Source organism: Equus caballus, chromosome 7 (genome assembly GCF_041296265.1).
Source record: "Equus caballus isolate H_3958 breed thoroughbred chromosome 7, TB-T2T, whole genome shotgun sequence".
Classification (NCBI taxonomy): Eukaryota; Metazoa; Chordata; class Mammalia; order Perissodactyla; family Equidae; genus Equus; species Equus caballus.
In genome coordinates, this window is record NC_091690.1 from 31199896 (window position 1) to 31227249 (window position 27354).

At 46.2% G+C, this 27354-nt stretch overlaps 1 protein-coding gene across 50 annotated transcripts in view; it reads left to right on the forward strand.

The window, feature by feature from the left end:
• The window catches only part of GRAMD1B (GRAM domain containing 1B), a 227563-nt gene that overhangs the window by 154052 nt on the left and 46157 nt on the right, over positions 1-27354 (forward strand). For 2 of the 50 annotated variants that reach the window (XM_070273849.1, XM_070273848.1), the window contains exon 1: positions 11269-11662. The exons of 41 other annotated variants lie outside the window; for them this stretch is intronic. In XM_070273849.1, coding sequence (XP_070129950.1) covers positions 11613-11662 — 50 coding nt within the window. In that variant the 5' untranslated portion in view covers positions 11269-11612. Of the gene's footprint in view, positions 1-11260; positions 11663-16525; positions 16602-18205; positions 18402-27354 lie in introns of those variants that run through there. 7 more of the 50 variants (XM_070273839.1, XM_070273838.1, XM_070273850.1 and 4 more) reach the window with 6 other exon arrangements.

The window sequence follows — 27354 nt, forward strand, 5'->3', positions numbered from 1 at the left end:
TTGAGTGGGAAATTGGCCTGAGTGAGATCACAAGGCCTTTCTGCTTTGGAGATTTGTGGAGTTTGTGGATGTATTTCGGGCTCCTAATGGTAGCGGAATGCCTTCCCTCTTGGTCTGGAGAAGAAGACTCTATAGAGTAGAAGCAGGTGGAGATCTTGAAGTGGTGTTCAGGACAAAAATCGGGAGGCCCTGTGCTCTCTCCTATACTGGGGCCTCTCTGGGTGCCATCTCCTACTGGACGCTGCTCAGCCACAGATAATGTCTCACAGTTAGGAGGTTTGTAAGGTCATCTAGACCAACCTGGAGATGGGGATGTGAAACCAGCCTCGTGGCTAGGAGCTCACCCTGTACCAGCTAGCCTCTTACGATGTTTGGCTGCCTAAACTCTCAGAATACTCCCTATTATTTCAAACCCAACTTTGTCATCTGATAACTTCCCTTTGGAGAAACAATAAATAAGACTCTTCTCTCCTTGGCTTTTTCTCTTCTCTTCCTCTTTTCTTTGCTTTTTTTTTTTTTTTAAAGATTTTATTTTCCCTTTTTCTCCCCAAAGCCCCCTGGTACATTGTTGTATACTTTTAGTTGTGAGTCCTTCTAGTTGTGGCATGTGGGATGCCGCCTCAGCATGGCTTGATGAGCGGTGCCATGTCCGCGCCCAGGATCCGAACCGGCGAAACCCTGGGCTGCCGAAGCGGAGCGTGTGAATCTGACCACTCAGCCATGGGGCTGGCCCCTCATCCTCTTTTCATATCTTTGATATCCTGCGTGCTTGAAGGCATCTCTATTTCAGTCTAAACACCCCTAGTTGCTTTACAGTTTCGCATTGGGTAGGATGTCCAGACCTGCACTGTCTTATTTATCTTGTTTGAACAAGAGATCTTGTAAAGTGTGAAACTCTTTCTAGGTGTGCTGCTACCAGTACAATTTGCGGTGGGTTTATTACCTCCCTTCACTTGCTGCTGTTGGTGAGGCCCAAATGTATTTTAGTTATTTTCACAGCCACATTGTGGTTTTGGTCCATGCTGAGCATTGTAATCTTTGCCCACTGGTAAGTAGACTTCCACGTTCCTTCAGGCCTTGTAGAAGAAAGGTCCTTGCCGAAGGGTGGGGGTTTATTCTGCAGTAGCCCTTACATCAGGCAGGCTCCAATGTCTGGGGTACACAGCTGAAGGATCCGCAGCATGTGGACTGTGAGAAGGGAATGTGATTCTGGTTAGGTGCGATTTTGGTTGGAGGTTCTGGTACTGCCAGGATGTCACAGTGTGTGTCTCTGGTGAGTCAGTGTTCCCGGCTTGCCACTTGGCTACTTATCTCTTTAGTCACATCTCTTCTGTCCCTACCTGTTCCCTTCCAGCCCCCGTTAGGTTTTGACCGGAAGAGTTAGGCCATGCCAAAATTCTTTAATGAGGACTAGTTTAGAGTTTACAAAGAGAGTGCCTCCTAGCTGTCCGGCACAGCCACCCTGATAGCTTTTGAGCTTTTCTTCTCTGGAGAGACAGGAGATGCAGAGGCAGGAAGAAGAGAGGCAGATAGTTTGAGGCAATGATGTGGTCAGAAGAGAGAAAGTAGAAAGAGACTAGGACTCATGGCTGGGTCTCTGGCCCTGTCCTTTGTGGTCAGCATTGCTGCCTTTTTCTGCCTCCCTAGCTGTGGCCATGGAGCTCATCTCTTTTTGCTGCTCATTAGCACCTGGAGGTGTGTGAGGTGAAGAGTGATCGTGGACCTTTAGAGCAGGAAATTACCTAGGGTGTTGTCTAGACTAACCCTTTCTTAGAACAGATGGGGAAACTGAGGCCCAGAGAAAGGGTGAGATACATCCAGGGTCGCATACCACTGTCATCTAGGTGCCTACACCCCAGGCAGCCAATGCTGTCTTATAAGTGAGTTTTGATTCAGCAACTCCTCCAGTAGCCTGAATTGAAAGTCAGGTGTATCTTGTGTCCCTGACTAGGAGGAGGAGGCCTGTCTTGGGAGCAGTAGCCTAAGCCGCCCAGGTGCTGCCCTTGGGGAGGTGACTGAGACTAACTGCCACAGCTGGACATGTATGGAGAAAATGGACACTGAGAAAAGATGTCCATTGATACAAATAATCTTCATTGAAGGTAAACGCAGACAAGGCCTGGAACCTCCCAAAGCAGCTTGGGCACGTCTGCAGAAAGCCAGATGCTAGACAGCACTTCCAGAGGTCCAGGGCTGTGTGCCGTCCTCTTGAAGAGAGATTGTGGAATTTCTCTCAGTACCTGTGCCAGAGCCCTCCAAGTTACCCCTGGAGAGTCTGGGTTGAATTAAAGAGGGTCTGGGTCAAGATTCTTGAAAAATGATCTCTGGAGCTTTGTGTCCTCCTAGGTTTTCCGCCCTGGCTGGTCCCACTGACCAACCAAACTCCTGAGATACATACGTGAGTGTGGGGAGTGGGGCCAGGAGGCAACAGCAGCTTCTCTTGCATACACCAAGGACCCCCAGCTGGGGACAGGGTCATTGCTTTGACTAGGATTCCTTCCTAACTCACAGTCCCCCTGGCTCCCCTTCCCTAACACAGTGCTCGTTCCCTCTCTTGCATACCGGCTCCCAGTGCCTAACAATGGTGTTTTCATGATGTGAGCTCTATCTATTATCTGCCAAAGCTGGCTGGTTCTCTTTAGGTTAAAGGAAGAGTGGGCATAGGGAAGAGGGAGATGGAGGGGATGGTCATGTAGCCCAAGCCTTGGGCCAATGGCAGGAGGGACTCAAGATCTCTTCTTAAGTACATGTCAACATCTTAACTGGGGCACCAGCAAGCAGCTTCCCTCTTTAAGACCTTAATCCAGGATTAAGGAGAGGTCAGTTACCTCTGCAAAGAGGTGATTTGGAGAAGGGCTTAGTCTCTCCTCATGTCCTGAAGAGGACAGAGGTAGAAGCCATAGCCTGGTCATCTGCCCGTCCCAGGGGGCCAGGACCCTCTCTAGCAGTTCCAAACTGGTAATGATTTCCTGAGTGTGAGATTTGGCCTTTTTCTTAAACTTTAACAGCGTGCTCTGTTGCCTCCCTATTCATGCACATCCCTTCGTGGTAATTAGTGTATGTCTTAGGTTGGAAAGAGCCCCTGGCAAAGACATGGAGACAGATTTGTCTGCAGGGGGTTTGTTGGGAAGTGCTCTTGGGAACAAATCTGGAAGTAAGTGAGGGAATCAGCATTGGGCAGAGGGAGAAGTTAAACTTTGATGCACTTGCAGGAGGCTTTGGCCGGTCCCATGGAAAGCTCTGGTTCTGGGATGGCCCTCAGAATTATCCCCAAATTGAGGCAAAGGGGCAGGTTTTCGTATCTTCTCAAGGACTAGCCTTTAGACGTGATCCGTCCTCAGGGAGGGGCGTGCTCTTCAGTGAGGCTGGTCCCTTGGTCAGGGGCAGTTCCTAAAGAGGAGCTCAGTTGTGACCCATGGGCAGCTGTTACTTCAGGCAGTTGGGGAAATGAATGCCTCATTCTGGAAGGGAGCAGCACACCAGGGTAACCATTACACAGTAATAGTCCTACATATGTCTAGGACTTTAGGACATTGCACTTGGCCTTACGTTTTTTCATCCTCACAATCACCTTATAAGAACAGGTGTTATCTTCCTTTGACAGAGGTAGAGTCACTTGTGGAAGGTTGAAGGGTAGCTAGGGGCAGACCCTATCCAGAACCTGGTGACTCTTTGGGTGGCGGAAAGAACTTTGGACTCAGTAGTTTGTGTTCTTATTTAATCCTCTTCCATGTTAACCCTGGGATTGTGGGCAAGTTACTACTTTAATTTGCATAATTAAATAATTAGATTAGACCCATGCCCATGTTTTAAAGGTCTCCTATCTGTAGCTGCCCTGCTGTGGTTTCAGGGCCTTCCTGCTTGGGCAGTTATGATTGCCTGGAAAGAGGACCACTTGCTTTAGGATATTCCCTCATGAGACTCTGAGTCCTGCCCTTGAGTTGCCAATCCCTTCTGTCATCCTCCTCACTTTTTTGTTTTCTATTTTCCTTTCTCCGTGCCTCTCTGCAGCTCCTGGGCACCACGTATACTCCTGCTACCACTTGCTTCCCGTAGACTCATGACTGTAGATTATTTAATTTCTCTTCATTTTCTTCAATCTCATTTTTGCCTACCCAGGAATCAACTCTGTTCCCCGCCCCATCCTTACCACATGTGAGGTGTAATGTTCCGATCCCATGTCGAGATCGGTGCTTTCCTCTCGGGTGCCACACTTTTAGTGCCTGCCATCTTGTGTAGACTCTTGCCATGGCCCCCGAGCACCCGCTGTAATTCTGAAGATCTAGCAAAAGGAGGAATTTTCATTCTCTTTTCAGTGCATTTCGGAATCTTACCAAACTTGCCTACATGAGATTGTCTCCTCTTTCAAAGAGGGCAATTTTCAAAACCAAAGGACTAGAGCAAATTAATTGGGTTGAATAAAAACCCAAACATCAGTGAAAAGATAACCTGGGAGAATTTGATCTTTCTAAATTTGTTAAAGTCTCTAGTTCCTGATGAGTGACATCTCAGGTGTACTCAGTAAACTTGCAGACGTGCTGGTAATCTCTTTTGACTTAATTCTCTTCTGCGAAATTGGAATAATAAGGTTAAATGAAATAGAGCCCAGTGTACCTTCATAAAATGCCTAGAACCAAGCCTGGTACATAGTTCTCAATGAGTGTTCACTCTGAGTATTATATGGGAAATCATAAAAAGAGAAGAAAATGTCTTGGATTAAATTAAATACAGGTTAAATATATTTAAATACGGGATTAAATACAGATCACTAGATTATACTTTTATAAGTAATTTCTGTACTACATTGCTGGAGAATTAAATTTGTATAGACCAGTGATTCCTAGACTTGTATACATTGCAATCACCTGTGGATCTTTAAAAATACTGATACCTGGCCTTCACTCCCAGACATTCTGATTTAATTGGTATGGGGTGTGACCTGAGCATTGGGATATGTGAAAACTCCTAGGTGATAGTAAAGTGCAGCAAAGTTTGGGAACTACTGGCATGGCCCATTCAGTGGATTTATAGCTGGTCCTGGCTGAAAATCTAAAATTGATGGTTGGCCGGGAACATTTAGAAAAGAAAAAGGTGACACTCATAGGGTTACAAGAAAATTAAGGGAGAGAGTTGGCAGGCATGGTGAAATGAGCTTTGCCTAGTATGTGGAAGGAGCCCTAACCCCAGCATGGTCTGTTCCCAGTGGGCTGGGGGCTTGGTCCTTTTTGTCCCGCTGGGCTGAATTTGGCTCTAGGGGAGGCTTTTCCATCTGCTAAAGCTTGACCTAAAGGGTAGGCACTGGTTTAGTGGGAGTGTTGGTATGCCATGGAGCGAGAGTGGTGTTAGAGCTGTCTGAATCCTGGGCTCCCTCCCCCCCATAGTTCTGGCCATTTCTTGCTTCAGGTTTTAATTACGTAGACATCATTGCTCCTCATGTGAGAGATGCAGTATTAATGAGAGGTCTTGGGTTACAGCTGGGTCAGAGGCAATCAGTATACTCATTTGGACACCCCCAGCCTGGCTTCTGTGGGTTAAAGTCAAAGAGGGCAGAGTGGAAGTCTGTGGACCATCAGTTCTCTTGCATTAATGGCTCATAAAACATGGGCGATGTCCTGAGTGTTAATTCTGGGAAAAGTAATTTAAAGGGTCTCGTGAGTATCTGATGATCGGGGTGCTCCAACTCTTGTATACCACAGGGGCTGACTTAAAAGACCTTTAATGGCCCCTTCTCATTTTTTTAATTCATTGGACATATGTGGACCTCTCTGGCTAACAATTTAGTTTTTTTCTCTCTTCCAAACTTTATGAAAGACTGTTGTGTTTATGTTCCGCTTCTGCTTCCTTGCCCTCTTTCGCTCTTTGACTACCGCCAGTTGATGGAAGCAGCATTGCACCATGGCTGAGAATGGACTCTGGAGTCAGAATGTTGGGAGATGAGTCCTGGTTTCTCTATCTACCATCTAGGTGATCTGGAAAATTATTTAATCTCTGAGATATCTCAATTTCCTTATCTGTAAAGTTGCATTGATGCAAAGATTAATTGAGGAAATTACCTATTAAATGTATAAAAACTGTGTCTGGCTCATAGAATGTTCTGAGTGCTTTTAGCCATTTTATTATTACTGCATAACCTGAGGGCAGGGATGGTGTCTTACTCATCTGAGCTGCTTTTTGCTCATCACTATAGTAATATATCATTGAGCATCCAGTCAGGAGATAGAAACCACACTAGTAAATTGAACGGGAAAGATTTAATATTAAGAATCGTTAACAAGTAAAAAGGTACAGAGGACTCTGAAGAATTCAGGAGTAGCAGATAGATGTAAGAAGAAGCCACTACCTGTAAGATTGAGGCAGAGCGCTCAGTGAAGGAACGAACTGCTAGGGGTGCCCCCTGTGCAAGGCTAAGATGCAGAGGTCGTTGGAGAGGATGTGGCTCAGTAGGTTCCTGAGGTGCTGCAGGCTGGAGCAGATAAACTGGAAACTCACTGCTGTGGGGTGCCAGTGAGACTCACTGGGAAGCTGGCGAAATGTTCACAAGGTGCAGCTGCAGCATCACAAGGTGGGGCGAAGAAGGGTGTATTTGGAGCTGAGGGGCAGTAAATGGGCAACTGGCCTAAGGAGGAGCAATGGAACTTACTTTGCAGGGTTGTTTTGAGAGTTAAATGCAATATTGTGCTGGTAACCGGTTATGATTAAATGCAGTAACCTTTGAAGTGCCTTTTACTTAGTAGATGTTATTTCTGGAGGTAGCATGGTGAGGTGTGGACATCGATTTGAGAAATACCTGCGTGACCTTGGGTAAGGGTAGGCTTCTATACTCAGTTTCCTCATCTGTTTGATTAAATAAAAGTTGTGTAAGTAACTAAAATATGTACCTAGCTCGTGGTAGATTCTCAGTAGATGTTAGATCTCTGTTCCTTTTCCTTCTTTCACTTACCCCACACACTTCAGGAAGCTCCTTGGTGTTTGTAAAAGCATCTGTGGTTTGGATGATAATAGTAATATAATCAGGTTTACTTTTGTCTATCATTCCCCACAATTCAACAAATTCAGATTTAGTTAAAATATTTGAAGTACTTGCTATGTAAAAAGTCTTGTTTTTGTTGGAATGGGAGTATGGTTCAAAGATGTAATAAGACTCTGTCCTTTCTCAGCTCTGTCTGTCATTCTTGGCAACAACAGCTATTAAACGCTTGAGGTGAGCAAGATCCTGTGTAGACACTGACCTTCATTTTACAGAATGGGACTAATTGGTTCACTTGCATTTGCAGATGTACCTTAACTTCTCTTTCTTCCCCCGATTCGTCCAGAGTGCTCTTTAGAAAGTGCTTTTGATTCTGCACAGAACTCCCAGAAACCTCTTTTCCTTTCAAAAATAGAAGCTGATGTCAGTTTTCTGTATCTCTAAGGGAAAGGTTTAATTCAGAAAAAGGTACCTACTTATACCTCAGTTTCCTCAATTCATTTGCAGAAAAGCAGTCTGGGAATTTATGCACCAAGTAGCTGTGAAAATGTGGAGATTGGGCCTGGGGGCCCGAGAAGTTCCATGTGTGGAAGTCCACTTGGCTTTGTTATGGTCACAGGGTGCGCTCTTGGACTCAGCTGGCCTTCTCCCAGTTTGTGCCGTGACTTTCAAGGAGGATGAGGGGAGCAGAGCAAATCTATAAACTCTGTTAGTAAAAAATAGCCCCCTGCCCTCCTGATGACAAGTCAGTAGCACCTGCTTTTCAAACGCAACATAATGGTTAAGAGTGGCAATCTGGATTTCAGATACTGAAATTAACTAATACTCTACTGTTTATTAACTAAATACTATAGGGAAGTTACTAAACCCTGTACCTCTTAGTTTTCTCATCAGAAAAATGGGAGTGATAGATACCTTTTCTAAATGTTGTTGGTAGGATTAAATGAGATCATTCATATCAGAGACTTAGCAAATTGCCTTGCACATAGAAAGTATTTCTGTTTCTGTTTATTACCAGGATAATTTTGGTTTTATGTAGCCCATGTGAGGAGCTTCTAATCATGAAAGAAAGGCTTACGTTTTATAACACAGTAGACATAATCCAGATTCTCTGATTTCTTACTCTGTCACTTTCTTATTATTTATGAGGTACAATTTGGGAGGAGCAGACAAAGGACATTTTGGTGACTGAGGAAATACTGTGCACATACCTTATGTATCTTAAGGAGCTTTTGAGATTTTTCTTAGGTTCAGATTCAGTTGAAGGCTTCTGAATACCTGTCTCACCACTAGAAGATATCTTTCATTGTTTTTTTTAAAAATAGCTCTTTTTTTTTTTTTTTTTTTGAGGAAGATTAGCCCTGAGCTAACATCTCTGCCCATCTTCCTCTACTTCACATGTGGGGCACCTGTCACAGCTTGGCTTGACAAGCAGTGCGTAAGTCCACACCCAGGATCTGAACCCTGGAACACCGAAGCGGAACGTGCATACTTAATTGCTGCACCACTGGGCCAGCCTCTACTGGTTTTGACCAATATCGGTAATAATAATAGTTTTCATTTACTGGACAGATACTTTGTGTCAGACATAGTGAAAAGTTTGTTACATGTATTTACCTCATTTAATACTCACACAATCCAGTAAGATTCTTTTATTTTTGTGATTAAAGATTAAGAAGTCTGAAGCTTAGTGAGGTTAACTTTTCAAAAGTCACAAAATTAGTCATTGAGTGAACCAGCATTTGTCAGGTTTGTCTGATCTGTGACCCTGCCGTTTTAACCCTTAGTATCGGTCTCACCATGAAGATACTAACGATACAGGGCTGTGTAGAGCTGTTTGGGAAGAAAGATGAATCTGTGCATTTTATAGTGGAAAAAGCAAAGCTCCTGAAAAGTTGGCATGATTTTTCCAGAGTCACAAAGTGAGTGGGGAAGCCAGGACTAGGGTGCTGGCTGGTTGACTTCACCAGCCCCTTCGTTTACTGTCTTAATGGAGGACAGGACATTCGGTGCAAAGATATTTACTGACTACCTGTGCCGTACCCAGTACACCTACGTGTTGGAGGAACATGAAAGAAATAGCCTACAATCTTCTTAGGGAGATAAAACCAACAGAGGGAACAACAGAAACTACAGTTAACTTCTAACTTGTGTACTATGGTTTATAAAGGCAGGAGTGAAGGAGGTGACCAACTTCTCTTGGGTGCTTTTCCACACCTTTATTTTATTTCATCAGTTTCAACAATGTACTGGAGGCAATACATGTTACTGACTTTTTCAGATGAAGAAACTTGAGTCTGAGGTGGGGGTAGGTGGGAGACTTACTCAGGGTCACTTAGCTTTGAATGCAGGTCTGACTCCGAAGTCCAAGATCTTTTCATGGAGTAACAAAATAGGAGGCAGGTGGGCCCTCCAAAGCAAGAAAGACGTTTCAGAAGAAGCAGAACTGAGCCAGATGAGTAGGGGTGGGTAGAATTGGGGTAGGGCTTGTATCCTAGGGCATTACCAGTACGCTTTTTTTTAAATCAAGATTTTTTTTTGCTGGGGAAGATTTGTCCTGAGCTAACATCTGTTGCCAGTCTCCCTTTTAATATGTGGGTCACCACCACAGCATGGCCACTAACGAGTAGTGTACGTTTATGCTCTGGAACTGAACCTGGGCTGTCAAAGCGGGGTGTACCAAACTTAACTGCTAGACCCCTGGGGCTGGCCCTAGTACAACTTTCTTTGGAGCTGAAATTCTTCTAGGTAACTGAGGTGGGGGCGAAATAGCCCGAACGCAGGTGCTTCCTAGATACCTTGAAGCTGCTGTTCTCTTAACAGGCTGCCAACAGAAACAATCCTGGAAAGGCCTTTCATGATGAGCTTGTAGTGCTTGGCAATTCCAGGATGAGACCTTTTCCCAGCAGTTGCCCAAGAAGTATTAGCTCTCAGCATGAGTCTGGGGAGTAGGACACAGGTGACATCAATGGATTATAATTATTATTCACCTTCAGCATGTATTCCTGTGCAGCTGCAGCAGAAAGACAAAACCCTGTAGGAACATCCAAAGTGCGAGGAAGCATAAGCTCCCTCTTTGCTACTCAAAGTGTGGTCCGTGGAATAGCAGCGTGGTCATCACCTTGGAGTTCATTAGAAAGGTCGACCCCTGGGCCCTCCCCTAGACCCACAACGTCAGAATCTGTGCTTTAACAAGATCCTGAGTTGATTACACTTTGAGAAACAGCGGGCTAACCATCATTGTTGTTTTTGTTGTCTGTTTTGTCCCTGGTTTGGGATTCCACTACCACCCCCTCAGAAGGTGAGGGTGGTTCTCCCCAGATTCACAGTCGTACTTGGTGGGTTAGGTAGCTCATTATCATGGGGGTTTAGAGTCAGGTGATCTGGATTCCCAGCTTAGCCTTTCTTGCCCTGGGACCTTCCACCCGTCCAGGGCTCGGCATCCTTATGTTAGATTTGGTCATAATGAGGCCTATATATAGATGATTGTTGTGGAAATCAAATGAATTAACAGGAGTGAGAGTGCTTTGTAAGCCGTAAGTGACTTTCAAAATAGTCGTTAATATTGTCGTTGGATAGAATACCTCTCATCTGACCCAGCATTCATCTGGGGGCCATTTCAGTACCAATGTTGCATTTCAGTGAAAGGACAGGAGAGAAAATGATTTTCGGAGGTGCAGCTTAGAGTGTGAAAACTCAGATGACCTTGCTTTGTCGTGAATGTAAATGCTTTACTTAAGTGTTGTTTTCTCATCCGTCAGAGTCTGACCTGCTCAGGGAGCAGGTGTCTCGGCTGGCTCCCTTGGAAGTCCGGGAGAGGCTCCCCTGAAGAGGCCCTCAGCCGTTTTCTTTTGCAGATTCTGGTCTCCAATGCTGCCTTCCTCTTTTCCTCTGTTCCCAAAGCTCAGGCAGGGAGAGCAGCTGTCAGCCTTTGAAAGATGCAGGGCTCTATTTTGAGCCAGGCGCCTGTGTTTTGATTTAGTGTCACCTCCTTGATACAGCTTGACCTAATAGGCAACACCTGGGAGATAATTGATGGCAGCAAAGGGAGCAGAATCTCTCGGGAGCATCAGCTTGTATTTTGTCAGATTTGCGGATGAAGAGGAAATAACGCCCGCAGCCCCAGCGCCTCTGTCCTCCAAGCTGGCATGAATAATTGAGAGCTGGCAAGCTGACTGCACCAAAGAGTTGCATTATGTAAAGCGGCAGGCGGCAGGGTGTGTGCGCGTGTGTGTGTGCGCGCGCGTGTGTGTGTGCGCAAAGAGGGGTGCGTGTCTGAGTGTGCCTGTGCGCGTGCGTGCAGGAGCTGGCGAACAGCTGTCTGTGAGGGAGGCAGAGGCAGAGGGAGAGAGAAAGGGAGCAAGGGTGAGGGAGAGAGGGACTTCTGCACGGCTGCACGACCACACCAAATAACAGCCGCAGAGGGACGTGGGGGCAAAGAAAATAAAGGGGAGTCATGCTTAAAATTCCAGAGCTGTGCGAAACAGCAGAGAAAGGAAGCTCCCCCAGCTTATGAGAACCCTGCCCCCACTTCCTTCCCCCGTTAGAAACTGGGCTGTGGGGTGGTCATGGAGGTGAGTGTCCTCCGGCGTCCTCAGGGCCCCCGATCCCCGCCCCCGCCCCCCACTGCCCAATGCATGAATGAATGAGTTCCTCTCTGCACTGCACTCTACTACCGTTCCTAATGGCTTCCAGGTTAGTGCTAACTCGTGCTGACGCTTGTGTGTGTGTACGTGTCAGTCTATCTTTGTCTCCTCGGGAGATTTTTTGAAGGGGTGGCTATGCCCGGGTTGGGTTGGGGCCCTGGGGGCTGTAGCGAAGACCTCTCTGCCTGGTTGTGTGCTTTTTCCAGCTGGCCCAGGCTGCTCAGAGCTGCTGAGAACACAAACCTTTCAAGGCAGAGTAAATCCGGAGTCCATGTTGTTTGCTTCTGTTCTGTGTTGGGGGATCAGAAAGCAGGCAGTGTGACATCATGCTGCAGAGATGCCACATTCCTTTCCCTCCCTAGCTTTTCTCTCCCCCTTCCTCCCCTCTTTCTTAGCAGCACTGCTTGAGCTGAGCTTTGGAGCACTGAGGGGTGGGTCCAGGTCGGCTGGAGGGAGGGGTTGAGTTGGGGCTGTTAGGGTGCCCTTGGCCAGCAAGACTTACTCAGGGTCCTCTAACTTGGAGAAAGGAGGGCAGAGGATTGAATTAGCGGTGCGTCATGGAGAGCTGGCCCGAGCTTCTGGGGGAGGTGTGGACAGGCCATGTGCTCCTGCTCTCTCCCCACCAGTGTAGCTCTGGGGTGCCCCTGGTGGGGGAGAGGTGACCAGAGCAGTAGTTAGCAAGGGAGGGAGGCAAGCTGGCGGGTTATAAGACAGGCCACCTTCTCAGATATGGACAGAAACTGCTTCTCCCATAGGGAGAGAGCCATGGGACGGATGGACCTGGCTAGCGGAAGGAGAGGGTGAGAGGGGAAGTTGATAGCTCCTGTCTCAGGGAAATAAAGGGATTTGTTTATTCGTTGGCTTAGCCTGCATTTGGCTCAGAGATTTGCCATGTGTTTTCAGAAAATAGACACCCAGTGGCTGGGCCTTCCTCCCCCACACCTCCTTGCATTGTTAGTTATTTGCTTGATTTAGGCAAGTGGAGGGGTAGGGGAGAACTCGGAGCTCTGTCTCCTTGGGGACTCAGCCAAGTGCTCAGCCAGGGCTGCGGAAGGGATTTTTTTTTGCCTCTTTGCCTTCTCTGACACTTGCTAGCAAACTGTGCTTCTGTGGCCACCCCCTCACCCCTCTGCTTCCTGCCTCTCCTCTCTCCCCACAGCTAGCCTTGAGCCGTGGGCACGTTTTTCTCCTTGGCCTTGGATAGTACTCCAGAGTTTAAAGTTTAGGACGAGGGTGGAAAAAGCTGGCCTTGGAAGAAGGGAAGGAGAAAGGGATGTTTTCGGGGGCTGCCTGTGGCAGGACAGTGTCAGGGTCAAGGCTGTGGAAATTAGTACCCCCTTGGGGGAGAACGAAGGAATGGGAGCTTTTAGCATTCTACGTAGAAAAAACTCCCCTGTTTCCTGGCCCTACAAATTTCCTCTGCAGGTGGGAGCAGGCCGGCAGCCCCTTCCCTCAACTTACGGAGTCATCAAGCACAGGTTCCTTGTCTGTGAGACACAGATGCCCTCGTCCCCAACTTGACAGAGGAGAAGCTCATGGAAAAGACCTTTTCAAGGTCATACATTGTTAGACCAGGGACTGGCCAACGGTTTCTGTAAAGGGCCAGAGAGTAAATATTTTAGGCCTTGCTCGCCATGCTGTCTTGGCTGTACCAACTCAACTCTGCTTTGTGCAGCAGAAATGGCCATAGACAATGTATGAACCAATGTGCGTGGCTGGTCCCAATAAAACTTTATTTATGGCCGCTGAAATTTTCATTTCATATAATTTTCACGTATCACAAGATACTCTTTTTATTTTTAACCATTTAAAAATGTAAAAACCATTCTTAGCTCGTGGGTTATACAAAAATGGGTGGCAGGCTGGGTTTGCTCCCTAGGTTGTAGTTTGCTGACCCCTGAATTAGACAGTCCTGTTTAGAAGGCCCTGACGATCACCCGAGACCTTCTTGGAAAAGCGTGAAGGGTGCAGGCAGCCTTTGCTATACACGTTTTTGCACACACACACCCTTCTGTTCTTGGTTATGGACGAGACAGGGCTGGATTCAGTTTTCCTAATGAGCTTGGAACCTCACAGTATTGCCATTGGCCAGTCAGCTTATCTGTAAGTCAGGCAAAAAGATTCAAGGAACAAATGTTTGGATTTAGGAGGGAAAACGTTTGCTAAGGACTTGACATCTCCAGATAAGAGAATCTCTAAGGGTTGTGGTTTTGCATCTGGCCTGGAGATATTCATGTAAATGTTCAGAATTGTAGTATAACCTGAGTTGGATGAGAGGTGGGTGGATTCTTCACCATCTCACCGGAACTCGGGTTTGTCTGGTTGGGGAAAGGAGTGGGGGGTGTTCCTTATGGGCATCTGCACGTATATGTTACACATGCATGCACTCTCCTTATCCTGCAGGCTGTAGCCAGAGACTCATAAGAGAGTAGTGACTAATTCCAGATTCCCCTGATTCAGAAGATGACTCCAAAAATATATGTTTGCTCTGATTTCCGAAGCACATGGGGCGACGGCTCTGCTCTATTCTGAGCTTATCGGAGTGCTTCTCTTGCAGTATGACATCCATTTCTGGGCTCCACAGTTTAAGGGGGATTGAGATGAACTGGAATTCATTCGGAGGAGAGTGAACCCAATGGCTGAGGGATCCATAGCCACGCTCTGTGAGGGATGGCTGGAGGGACCAGCAAGTCTGGAGGAGAAAAGACTGAGGGAGCATGAGAGCCATGTTCAAATTGCATGTGGAAGAGGAATCAGATTTATTCTATGGCTGCCAAGTGAATAGCAGTAGGACCTTTGGTAGGAAACCACAGGAAACAGTTGGCGCTTAAAATAAAGAGTTGCCCAAAGGTGAAATGAGTTACGTCATCAATAAAATACTTCTCTGTCACTTGAGGTATAATCTAAACAAAGGTTTGGTGGAGATGATGTAGGGGAAATGATTTTTAACTTCTGAAAATAGGTTTGAGGAGTTAGAATCATTCCACTGAAAGAAAGAGGGTAGGAACAGAAGACAGGTGATAGCTAATGAGCTGACCTCATGTCTGGGAAAGCTGGAATAGAAGAAAATGGTGTTAAGTGCATCATAGCAGATTTTTGTTGCAATCACGACGAACTTCCTGATGGTAGCAGGCGACATTGAGAAGGGTCACAAAGGGAAGTCCTGGAATTTGGTACCCTGCATCTACTTTAAATTAGGAGAAAGCCTCTCTTGGGTGAGTTGGTATCTGCCTGCAGCCAGGCAGATGGTCTGACCTCTTCCCGTCTTCTTTGTTCTAAAATTTCTGTGATTTTAGCATAATGGGTATTCTTGGGTCTGTTTCTCTTTGATCTCTAGCAGAAGGTAAGTACGGACTGGGTTTGAATCCCTAGGGGTCAGGAAGGGATTAACCATACACTTGGCTCTAACCACAAGGTTAGGGAGGAGTGACAAGAGGGGCCCGGTGCACCAAATGCTGTCATTTCGTCTCATCCACATACGCCCTGCACACGCTGACTGCCTAGCTAGGAGCCTTCTTCTGACCTCTGGTGCCTGAGGTGGTGTGGCCCTGACCAGAGGGAAAGCTGGGGATGCTAAATTAACTTGGGGCCCAGACTGCCTGGCTCTCATTTCTGGACCTTTGCCTAATTTAGATCTGAGTCCCTCTGTCTCAGAGAAGCTACTGCTCTCAGTAGTTCACGATGAATCCTTTATATGCTCTTTGTCATCCTTGAGTCTTTGTGGAGATTCGGTGGCATCCACACTCATTCTTCTTGCGTAGTTTGCCCCCAGATCACACTGAGGGAAGGGGCTGAGTCAGGACTGCCTGGCTCCCTTCACAGGTCATAACGGGAGATGTTTTGACTGAATCCAAGTAGCTCTTACTGCATGCTGTTACTTAATGACATGTCTGCATCTCCCACTAGATTGTGGTGAGTTCCTTAGCAGTAAAGCCTGTGTCCCTAATGTTTAGAACATTACCTGCCTGGCACGGAGCCTGGTCTCTTCAACTGTTTGTGGCGTAGGTGGATGGAGGATCCTGCGCAAGTTCTTTTCAGTTTCAGTAGCCTCATTTCTCTTGCTGAGGATGGGGGAGAGGCCCTTGATGAGCAAACTTAGAAGCTGGAAGTTCATTCAGTTGAACTCCACCCTGCCTTGTTCCAGTGGTTTGTGGCCTCCCAGTGGACTGGAAATCTCTTTCTAGGATGGAGCTTCCTGGGATAGCTTAGCACCTTTTCTCCTTTCACAAGGTCCCATTCTCCTGGATGGTGAGGCTTCTGAAATACTTTGGGTGGGATCGTACTTAAATTTGCCTGAGACTGATAGTAGTCAAGTTTAAAAATATTAAGTCCCTACTGTGTACCCAATATTGTGCTAAATACTGTGTATCCAATCTTTGCGTATCTACAGAGAACCGTGACACAGTCGCTGCCCCATGGGGCCCTCAGGATGAATAAGTATCACAAAGTTGGAGGCACATAGTGGGTGCTCAATAAATGCTTGTTTAATGACATCGAGTCAGCAAGGTTAGCTTAATTTTGAAAGACTGAAACGTAGAGACAGCTGGATGGATAACGATCACGAGAATCATGGAGAAACAAGGACCATGGCATTTAAAAATCCCTTTAGAGCTTTCCACACATGTATGAGGCCACCTGGTGAGCCCTTTTCTCTCATTGGAAATCAGAAGCAGGGGCTGGATGGCTGTGGTCAGGGCCTTGCAGAGGGGATTCCTGCATCCGGTGGGAGGTTGGCTCACATGACCACTGAGGCCCCTTCCAAACTACAGACTGTTATTGTAGATCAGTTCAGCTAATACTGCCTGTGGACCCAGCAGGACGGTCTCTCAAACGTTAGGCATTTGTCCCATCGTGAAAAATCTCAGGGAAAGGAAATTGTACAACATGAGTTAGTTCCTGTGTTTCATTTCAGGGTCTTCTGCTTCATAGAAGTCTTTATCCTCCCAGCCCCGTGGAAGGAGGGACCACCTGAAGATTGAATAGCAACAGTCTGTATCGCCATCCCTTGTCTTTGCCATGTGGGAAGGATGGAAGTTAGAAACAGGATTCAGTGTCTTAACTGGGAATTTGCTTTCTACTTCTAACACTTTTTTTTGCTTGTTGAGCAGTTATAGGATGCCCTTTACTTTGGGGATGCACTATCTAATTAGATTATTTTGTTTGTTTTAAGATTCTGCCTCTCACCCTAGTAAGGTAGGTTTTGATTGTTCAATAGACAAGGAACACAGGTACACAGAAGGATAAAGTGATTTTTTTTCTCAAGGACATGAACCAGTTCGGAATTTAAACTCAGACATTTACACTGATGTCTAGACAAAGTGACCAAGCCAGCAAAGAGTCTGGAAGTGATGTCATATTATAGTTTTCATGGATCCAAAAGTCAGAATAAGAACCAATGGGCTGGTGTTAGAAGAAAGCAGATTTGGTTCAGGCTTAAGAAAGAAATAGCTAACAGAGTGGCTGAACAGTGGAATGAGCAGCTTTTTTTTTTTTCACCCACTTCCCACCCATGGTTTTTTCTTTTTTTGTCTCCCCAAGTCTCAGTATATAGTTGTAGGTCATTCTAGTTCTTTTATGCAGGACGCTGCCACAGTGTGGCTTGATGAGTGGTACTAGGTCCGCGCCCAGGATCTGGACCGGTGAACTCCGAGCTGCCAAAGTGGAGTGCGCAAACGTAACCACTGAGCCACAGGGTTGGCCCTGAATGATCATCTTTCAAAAGAGCTCGTTGCTTTTCATGCAATACGTATCTGTGATCCCAGTGTGTGTCATTGTCCTAGAGACTTTGGGGAGCCACGTAGTAGACGAGGCCCCAGCCCCTGTGGAGCATTCAATCTAGTGATGGACAACTCAATAGCAACAAAAAACAAGACAGTTTCAGCTCCTTATAAGTACCTTGAAGGGGGAAAATGGCATTATATGATAATGATTGCCTGGGGACAGAGAGGCCACTTGAGATGGAGTGGTCCTTCAAGACAGGCTGCCCTGGGGAGGTGACGTTTGAGCTTTGATCTGAATGTTGAAAAGGAACCAAAATTCAAAACTCTGAAGTAAGAGTTCCAGGCAGAGGGATGAGCAAGTGCAAATATCCTGGGGCAGGGGTGAACTTGGTATGTTCAAGGAACAGAAAGGCCAGAAAAGAGTGAGGGAGAAAGTGGTACAAGATGAAATTGAGGAAACAGTTCCGTTAGTTCAGATTCTTGGAGTTGGATCTCAAGTCATTAAGTACATCTCTTAGGGGATAGAACCTCTTCCTCTAGAAGGTTAGGACAAGGATGCAGAGTGGATTGGTACAGCCTGTGAGCCCTTTGGGTAAAACAGTTCATGTCTGACTTCTGACGCTGGTTCTGTGGCATCATCAGAGTTTTCAAAGATTGTCATAATTTGTTCCTGTTCAAAATGTCCTTAGAGATAACAGGAGCTCTGGTTTTTCCCTCAGCTCTGGCAGGACCCAAACAAACTTATTTTGTTTTTGCAGGAAGGGGGAAAAGTGGGTCAGGCTGTTTTGGCATTTCAGGCATGGAGTCCTGGTTCTATTGCAGGCCCTGGTCTCCATGGAAATGAAAAATAGTGTTTGTCATGCCTGTTCCTGAATTGAGTTCCAAACTCTGGGCTGAACAGAAGCTGCAGGAAGGCCAGGGAGTGGGGGAGAGGGATGGATGGAGGCTTCAGCCATTGTGATGAAGGATCTCTTCTCTTTGGCTGAGCAGAATAGAGGAGCAGCCTTTGCTCAGTCTCGGCCCTCTCTCTACCCATCACCTCTCTGGATTGAGAACACCAGCGGAAGGGTAACTGAAGGCCTGCTTTTCTTTGCTTGGCCCCAAAGACTGTCCATGGACCTTGCCGTTATGTTAATTGTCAGTTAATAAATTCATCACCAACTGAAGTCACTGCTAGGACTGGCCCCCACAACAAGGAATTCCTTCCAGGCTTAAGGAGATCACTAATGAGAATGTATCTAGGTATTAGTCAGCTGGCTGCAAATGTTTTGGATGGGTTCTGCCACCTTCCATTCCCCTTGTGAGAGTTAAAAAAAATTTTTTTTAACTTTCCATAAATACTTGAACAAGATAGAGAAGGAGGGTTGGGTAGGTGGAGCTTGTTTGCCATAGGAAGTACCCCGAATTATCTACTCTGTATCTACAGAGAATGGGGACCAGTCAGGGACAGAATGCAGAGAGAGGACAGGGCCTGAGCCAGTGTGGACCCTGTGAGCCGATGTTTAGATGACCAGTGGCTAGTTAATGAGTCTGGAGCATTGTCAGGCTTCTATTTCTAAGGTATCTCTGCCAGTGGTCTGAGCTGGCAGCAGATTAGTTCCACCTTCTTGGTTCCAAAGTTCAGACAGAGCCTGTCCATGCACACCTTGTATACTTTACCCAGGGGCCCAACCTGGAAGGCCCCCAGGGAATTTCAGCAAGACACTCAAACAGATGAGAGAGAACAAGATGTTCATCTCTGTTGGAATCTTGCTCTTGTAGCAGTTCAGGGAGGCCCATTCTGTGTCAGCCTCTGCAGTTGGCATTGTACGAACTGTGACAGGAAAGAAAGACATTATCCCGGGAGCCCTCTCCTGTCCAGCCCCTTGCTGAAATGCAGCGTGTTGCTACATCCAGGCCAAAGTGTGGCCTGCTGGGACCAGGCTGTGGCTCAGCTGGAGCATAAGTTGGTGAGAGAACCTCTACGCCATTAAACAACAACAATAACAAAACATCTCTGCTAGATAACATCTCTCCTAGAAGCTGTCCGGCCCCTTTCTTCAACCAGGAAACCACAGTTTGACACAAAAGGCACAGCTGGCTTCCTCCCTTAGAGAAGGAATTGAATTCGATGGCAGAGTTGTTGCCAGGTTTAGATTCCAAGTGATAGGCCCACAAAGAGGGGGTTCCACGCATGGTCATGGGGAGCTTCTCTTAGGGGGAAGCAAGGGTACATTTCTCATCCTTTCAAACCTCCACCCCATCCAGTGTCCTAACAAGTGTGGGTGAAAAAGCCATTGAGACTTGCACTGTTGAACACCCTGGGTCTGGGTGGTGAGGTGACCAACTGATTGTTCACCCCGTGGTGGACAGTCATGTCGTTGCTCTGGACCTGTGCTTCCCATCCATAACAGTGAGAGGATTGGACTGCTTGAGCCCTTTCTCTGCACCAGTCATCCCATGGCGACCTGAGACTGCGTTTTTATTTTCATGGATAAAGGGAGCCAAGACAGGAGCTCCAGGATGTTATGATAAGGAGTGAAATAAGCCTGGGAAGATTTTTTTCCAAGTGACTTGGTATTTTGCTCTCTGAGGAGGGTCCAAGGGGAATTTGGGGCCCTGCTGGGATTTGTGGATTTGGGCCATTCCCAGATACCTTGCTGTGGTTTTATGAGGGTACAGAGACACTGTTAAGTGACAAGCAGGAATAAAGAGAGGAACTGAAAAACAACTACCTTCAGGGAGTCCTAGTAAGCTCTGCATTTGGAACAAGTTTAGGTGGACAGACCTAATAGAGGCATTTGCAGGCAACATGTAAATTTCATGCTAATGTTATGCAAATACACCTGTGGTCTTCCTATCTCAGACACTTAAGCATGTGCTAGGGGGAAATTCAAAGTGGAGCTGGCTAATTTGCATGGATATTTGCAGTGCTATTTTAAAGAAGTGAGGAGGATTATTGATGAAACTTTGGAATTGGCATGGGAAGGAAGGTATGTAGCTAGATAACAGAATAATTGTCTGTTAGGAATTAGGGACCACTAGATATCAGAATCAGCTTTAACCAGATGCTACCAAAGGCAAGGAGGGGTGAGGTGCTTGTAACACGGCTGTGGGCGTAAGCTCTAATGGTGATTATTGGGCTCCTATACCAAAAGAAGATGACATTGTCCTGTCAGCTACTGAGCCATAGCCTTACCTTGAGAATCATACCCTCATGCCCACTCCCCATCAGCTCGACTTCAGGTTCTTCTCCATTGGCAGTTCTCATGACAAGCTCAACTGACTTACCATTCCAGCGAGTCCACCCACCAGGTAGACAGTGAACAGCTGATACACTCAAAAAGTTGTAAGCAGGTTTCTGTTATCTGGGGCAGATTCATCACTTACCCCTTGATACTTAGAAGATTAGTCCTTGGGAGCAGTGGTTCTGAAATTTTAGAGTGTGTCAGAATCAGCTATGGTGTTTGTTTTAAGTACAGATTCGTAAGACCATCTGCTGGAAATTTTCACTTGTTGAATGGGGGTGAGGCTGGCATTCTGTACCGTAAGTCACCCCGGGTGGATCTGGTCCCCACTATAGAAAGTAATGCTTGGGAGCATTTAAAGCATGTCCACACAACCCTCTGAGAAAGAGGCCAAGGATGTTTATTCCACATTTTACAGAGAGGAACAAAAGCCTTCTTAATAATAATCGATAATAATAGCATTTATTATGTGTCAAGCACTGCACTAAATATTTTATTTCTGTTGATTCATTTAACAGAACAGTTCTATGGGGTAGGTATTAGTATCTCTCATTTGTCCGATGGTAAAAATGAGGCTTAGAGGCCAGGGTCACACAGCAAGTGGCAGAGCTGGGACTCAGCCCTGAGCCTGCTGACACCACAGACTGACGATGAATCCTGACCCTGCAAGGCCCAAGCAGGCCCTCAGCAAACAAGTGTTTCATTTGAAACTGGCTTTCTAAGTTTCTAACTAAATGCTCTTCCTTTAGGTTGGAATGTCTGGAATGTATCAGACGATCTTAACGAAATTACTGGTGCCACGGCACTGAAACTACTTAGCCGCACATCTGATCGTCCAAGTCGTGGCAGGGTTGGGCTTAGAGGAGACAAGAGAGTGGACGTGGAGTGTCCAGGTTGGGGGAGGAGGGTGGGAATGTGACTGGGAATGAGCCAGGGCGGTGGGACACACCGTGGCGAGAGAGACGGAGAGGAGCTGCGACAGTCTGAGCAGGTGGAGGCGCAGGGGTGCAGAGTGACAGGTACACATTTTGCAACCTCTAGGGCAGAAATTATTAATTTCTCTGGAGGCCAGCAAGTTAACTCGAACAAGGAACACTGGAGTACCAGCTAACTACTCTGCTCTGCTCAGGGTTCTAAAAAGAATTGGGGTGGCTGATCAGGGAGCTAGCTTGCTGACAAAATCTACCTGTGCCTGCAGGACCACATTGGGTATAAGGATGGGGGGAAAAAAGGCCAAGCAAAGTAGTGTGATGGCTCCCATGTCTTGAGTGTAAGTGGGAGATGCTGCAAAGAGAGACACTGCAGAAAGCCCAAAGATCCTTTCTCCTCTTTCCATATGTCCCTCTTTCTCAAGGATGTCAGCTAGATCTAAGTGTAGGAAGTAGGATCAAACTGTAGCATGAGGTGTTGTGGCCAGACTTAAGGAAGCCCTGTTTGTTAGCAAGGTAACCAGGAAAAGAGTGAAATAGTCTTTACTGGATGGAGGTCTTAAAAATAGGAGAGATGGGAAATGAGTGCATGACCTCTGGGCCCCCCTGCAGTTGGCTAAAGGTGGCTGGCTGGTGGGGGTCTCAGTGGACCTATTACTGGGGAGAGTTGATGATTATGGAATCTCTTAAGCATCAGCTCAATCACGTTATGCTTCAATAGCGTGTAATTTCTTGTAATGCTTTGTGTATTCCATATTCTTTTAGGCCTTAATACCTTTGCTCATACTGGGTTTTTTTTGTTTTGTTTTTTCAGGAACACTCTCTTCCCTCCTGTTACCAGGCCCATCGCCTGGCTAACTCTAATACAATTTTCAGAACCCAACTCAAGTCTCAAGTGCATCTCCTCAAGGAAGCCTGTCTCTCAAGTCTGGCTAAGATTCCTTCACTCTTTCCTGTCACACCACTCACTGCTTATAGTACAAGGAGAGGAATCCATGTCCAGCTCTTCCTGACTACAGTGTCCCAAACACAAAGATCCTTTCTTACTCACTAATATGAACTTGAATGCTTAGCACTATGCCAGGTGCTCAGTAAATGTTTGTGGAACAGAAGATTCAGAAAGGAAGTCATATCACCTTGGCCAGGCACTTAACCTCCCTGTTTCTCAGGTTTCTTACATGTGAGGTTACAAGTGGATGCATTAATTCTCAACTCTTGAAGGGGGTCTAACAGCTCCTCCAATACCAGTCTTCCTTCCCTTCCTGTAGCACATCTAAGGCCATCTTTAGCTTTAAAATTCCAAGATTCTGAAATATAATGCAATGTGCTATTATTGATAATGGTGACAGGACCAGATTAATGACACATCATAGAGTTTATTTGAAAGACACAATACTATAGGTTTTGAGATATATAGGAATGGTTTCGTTTGCTCAGCAGGACATCTAAATCTATAGGATAATGGGGGTGCCTTTTAAAAGAGTTTTAGGAATTGAGCAAGTCTAGCAGCGATTTTGCTGAGTTAGAACCATAGCTCCAAACGTCTCCTCCTGTGTAGTGAAGGATGGTGGCGAGGCTTGTGGGAGGGTAAGGGGGATATTTGGGCTTAGTCTCGATGTGTAACAGTCAGTCGGTTGGGTGATTGGAGGGGAACTTGCCATTTCAGAGCCAGGAGGAGTGATCAGAAGTGGAGGAGTGAGAGGGCGTGGCACAGGATCTGTAAATAGGCCCCGATGGCTGAGGCAGAGGGTGTGCTGGGAAGAGGAGCCAAAGGTGGAGGCTTCACAGGTAGCTTGAGTAAGATAATTGAGGAAATCTATACCATGGTTTGGGGTTCAGACTTTATCTAAGGGGATAGGAAACCATAGGGGGGTTTAACCAAGGGAGAGGAAGGTCAAAAATGACAGGTTTACTTTATAGAAAGTTCATTTTGCTAGCAAAATAGAGAATGGCTTGAAGACTGGAGTCAGGAAATTGATTCCTTCTTTCTTTCCATCCACCTAGCTACCCAGTCATCCTTCTCTTCATCCGTCCTTCTATCTGTTCACCCAGCAAACAAACATTACTGAATGCTTGGTTCTGAGGACAGGCTCTTTTAAATCAGATAGGCGTGCGTTTCAAACCCTGTCCTGCCACTTACCCATCTGTCTGACTTTGGGCAAATTACTTAATCTGTCAGTAATTCAATTTCACCTGAAAAGTAGGACTAATAGTAATGTCCACTAATACTTCATAGGTCAGTTGGGGAGATTAAATGAGATAATGCTTGATAAATGCTTGGCACTGTGCCGGTAACTCATAAATATTCATAAGCTTTTACCTATTTTTATTAATATTAGCAGATTGGAGGTACGGATTTGGGAGCTGTCATGACACTGTGGGATTGTTAAAGCCATGGATATGAAGACCTTCACTAGAATGAGATTCAGTTCAGCAGACATTTACTGAACACAAACTACTTACAGGGCGTCATGTTGGGCAATGTGGGAGGTGCCAAGGTGTGTGCTTCCAGGAGTATGTCGGCCTTAATTTTGATACTGGGCAGAGTGTGTTAAATGCTTTAGTCAGTTCATTGGTGGAGATTTAGAAAAATGTTTTGGAGAAGGTAGAGTTTGAGATGGACCTTAAAGGATGAACAGGACTACAGGAGGTAGATATGGAGGGAGACGGCTCTTCCTGCGCAAGTCGTGAGTGGTATGGGAGTCAGGAGGCAGGAGAATGAGACTGCTTATTAAGAAAGCCAGGGGAAGATCAGTAGGACTAGAATATGGGAGCTCTTTAAGAGAGTTTAAGGAGCAATAAGGTGTTGAAATATAAAGTGTCAAATTATTTTCAATAGAGAACTTTGAATTCCAGTCTGAGGATTTTGAACTTTAATGTGAATGCTAGTAGTGGGCAGATAGGTAACATGAGGCTTGTATTGAGAAAGATTAAATGACAGGTTTGAATGAGTATGAAGAGGAAAAGGAGACAGAGGAGACCACTTGGAAGGCTATTGGAAGAGTCTAGGCAAGAGGCATTGAGAACCTGATCCAGGGCCTGACGATGGAAAGGAAGGATGGGTTAAGGAGCTTTAGGGAAATAGAATTGATGGGATTCAGTGACTCACTTTTTGTGCGGTGAGATGGAAGAGCTGGGTTTGCAGCCCGAAAGTCTGGGAAATGATAATGCCGTTGAGAACCGGCAGTAGTGGGAGGAGGTTTGGGAGGAAAGATGGCAGGCTTGGTTTTGAGTCTGAGGTGCTTGTGACACATCTATTCGGAGGAAATGTCCACCTGGCAGCAGATTGTTGGGCTGAAGCTGGAAAATGTGATCAGGGCCAGGAGCAGGTGGAGGAGTCAGTCCTCTGCTTCAAGGCATAGTTGAAGTCATAGAAAGCAGGAGATGGCTTGGGTGGTGAGGGACTCACCTCTGGGGAAGGACTCAATTTCTGGTAGAGGAGCAAGAGAGCAGCCAGTAGCCAAGGCAGGAAGAGGAATGGAAGAGAAGCTGTGTGTCATCAGGGAGAGGAGGAGAGATTTTCAAGAATCAGATGATCAACAGCTTTGTAAGCACAGAGTTTAAAGTGGCAAATAACAATGTAAGTTGTTTATTGACAATTATTGTTAGTATTATAAGCGTTGAAAGCAGAATTTTAGGTATCCTTGGGTGACATGTAGGGTCAGCTGATGTGGGGCCACTCAACGATGAGGGAATCTCATGGACATTTTGGTCGTTGAGTGAGATTCATGTGGTTTTGGGTAGTCGGAGTGAGTCTCCTCCAGGTTAGAATTTTTACCCGCTCCTTGGCTTGAGTCCCTCAACAGCCATTTATCAGCGGGAACTCAGAGTTTGAGGAAGGGTAAAGGATCTCCTTTCCATTCCCGAGTCTGGAATCGCCATGTGTGAAGATGTCCCTTATCTAAGAAAGACAGTTGCCAAGCTGTGGGTTCCCTGTGTCGGAGATGGACCTGTGCTCAGTGTTGTCCACACTCTAGCACTTCTCCCAGCAAACTAGTTGAGGTTAGGGGTAGAGTTCCCGGCTGTTCCTCTGGCAAATGAATCCCAGAAGACAGTTTACACCTTGGAGTACTTGGCTGTGGGTTGAAATTGGCCCATGAGAAAGGAGGGCTACCCCAGAAACGTGAGCATCTGAGCCTGCTCTGCAGGAGCTTCTGGAGGCTTCCCCCCAGCTCGCCCCAGGACGTGCCTGAGGGTCTGCTTGCCTCCATTCTAAGGCTCGGCTTTTCCGACTGAGGAAAAGGAACGTAATTTCCTTTCTGCGAGGTTTGTAGTAGCGACTGAGTATAGAGAGCCACAGGATGAGGATGTTGCGGATGAGGGGAGAACTTGCAGAGCCTCTTTTTTTAAATCACAGTTATTGTTAGTATTCTAAGGGAATTTCTAAGTTTAAATTCTGTTTGGGAATAAAGCAAAACGTTGGGCCTTACGTGTCTCCATAAATCCTCTGGCCACATTTGTTGTCCTTTCCTCTGGTCGGCTTTGTTCCTTTTCTCCATCAGTTTCCTTCTAGAAGTTAGAGCACCACCTTCGCCCCCTCTGCCCTCCTCCCCACACTTCCTGGTTTGGGCTTTTGGGCTTCCTTCCATTTCTCTCTGCTAAGGATCCTCAGTGGAAGGTTCTGCTGAAAGGGGCATGGTTTTCATTGCAAATGGTCCAGTGGGGCATCTGAGGTTGCAGCTGGAGCTTCATGCAAATGGCAGTGTTCCCAACCCTGCACTCCACTTGCTTAGGGCAGGCTGAGATGATGTGGCCCTTATAGCCTCGGATCCGGGCTGTTCCCAAAGCCTGACCCTGCTCTCTGACTGTTGAGTGGGTGAGAGGGACCCTCGGCTTTTCACTCCCTCCCCTTGTGCTTCTTTGGCTTTCTAGTCTTACACTCGCTTTCCTTCCCTTTTCTCCTGTCTCTTTTCTACTTGACCTTTTCCTTTTCCATCTCTTTCTCTAACACCTGTTAGAACTTAACTGCATTTAATTTTCCTCTCCTCTTTCTTTCTTCTTCTCTTCTCCTTCTATTCCATTAAGAACACAAGCTAAATATCCAGTAGTAAGTATTTATACAGCTTATAAGCCTTGGTGTAAGTGAATTTGGTTCTGTGGATGTACAGGGTACCTCTTGGAAATGAATTTGGGGGTGGGGGTGGGGAATGGAATGTGAGAACTTCTGTGTTCACCTTTGTCCTGGGCAGGGGGAGCAGGAACCAATATGACTTACAAAGAAATAGGATGGTGTGGATGAGTTACAAGTTAGAACACCCAAATTTTGTTTCTGAGCCCTCTGCCATCAGAGGACACTTAGCTTCTCTTTGCCAAACATAAGTCTTCGTTTTTAAAATAGGGATTATGGGTCTTGTCACTGCTGCCTCGGGGGAGTGATTTAAGAACCCTATGAAATAATACGTATGTGATGCTTTGAAAAGTAGGATTATTATTGTTATTTTTATGGACAAATATCTCAAAAAAAAAAAAAAGTAGAACCTGGATTTGCAGCACATATAAAATGAGCTGATAGTATTGGATGATCTCTAATGAGTCTTTCAGCTCTCAAATTCTGTTTTTCCTAGACAGTTCTTGGCATATAATAGGGGTTCTGACGGTATTTGGATGAATGGATGGACAGATGGATATCTAAATGTCTAATTGCCCTCCTTACTATTTCCCTTTCACATTGGCACCACCGCCCTCTCCTGGCCAGCAGCAGTATTACGGGGCAGTAGGTCCCTAGTTGGGCCAGTTTCTCCCTAGCCCCTAACCCTGGCTCCCTGAGCTGCCTCCTTGGGACCCATCTTCGGCCTTCAATCACTGACAGCTTATCTTTCCTGCTCCTCCCTTTTCCCACCCTACCCGCTGTCTCCATCTGCCCCT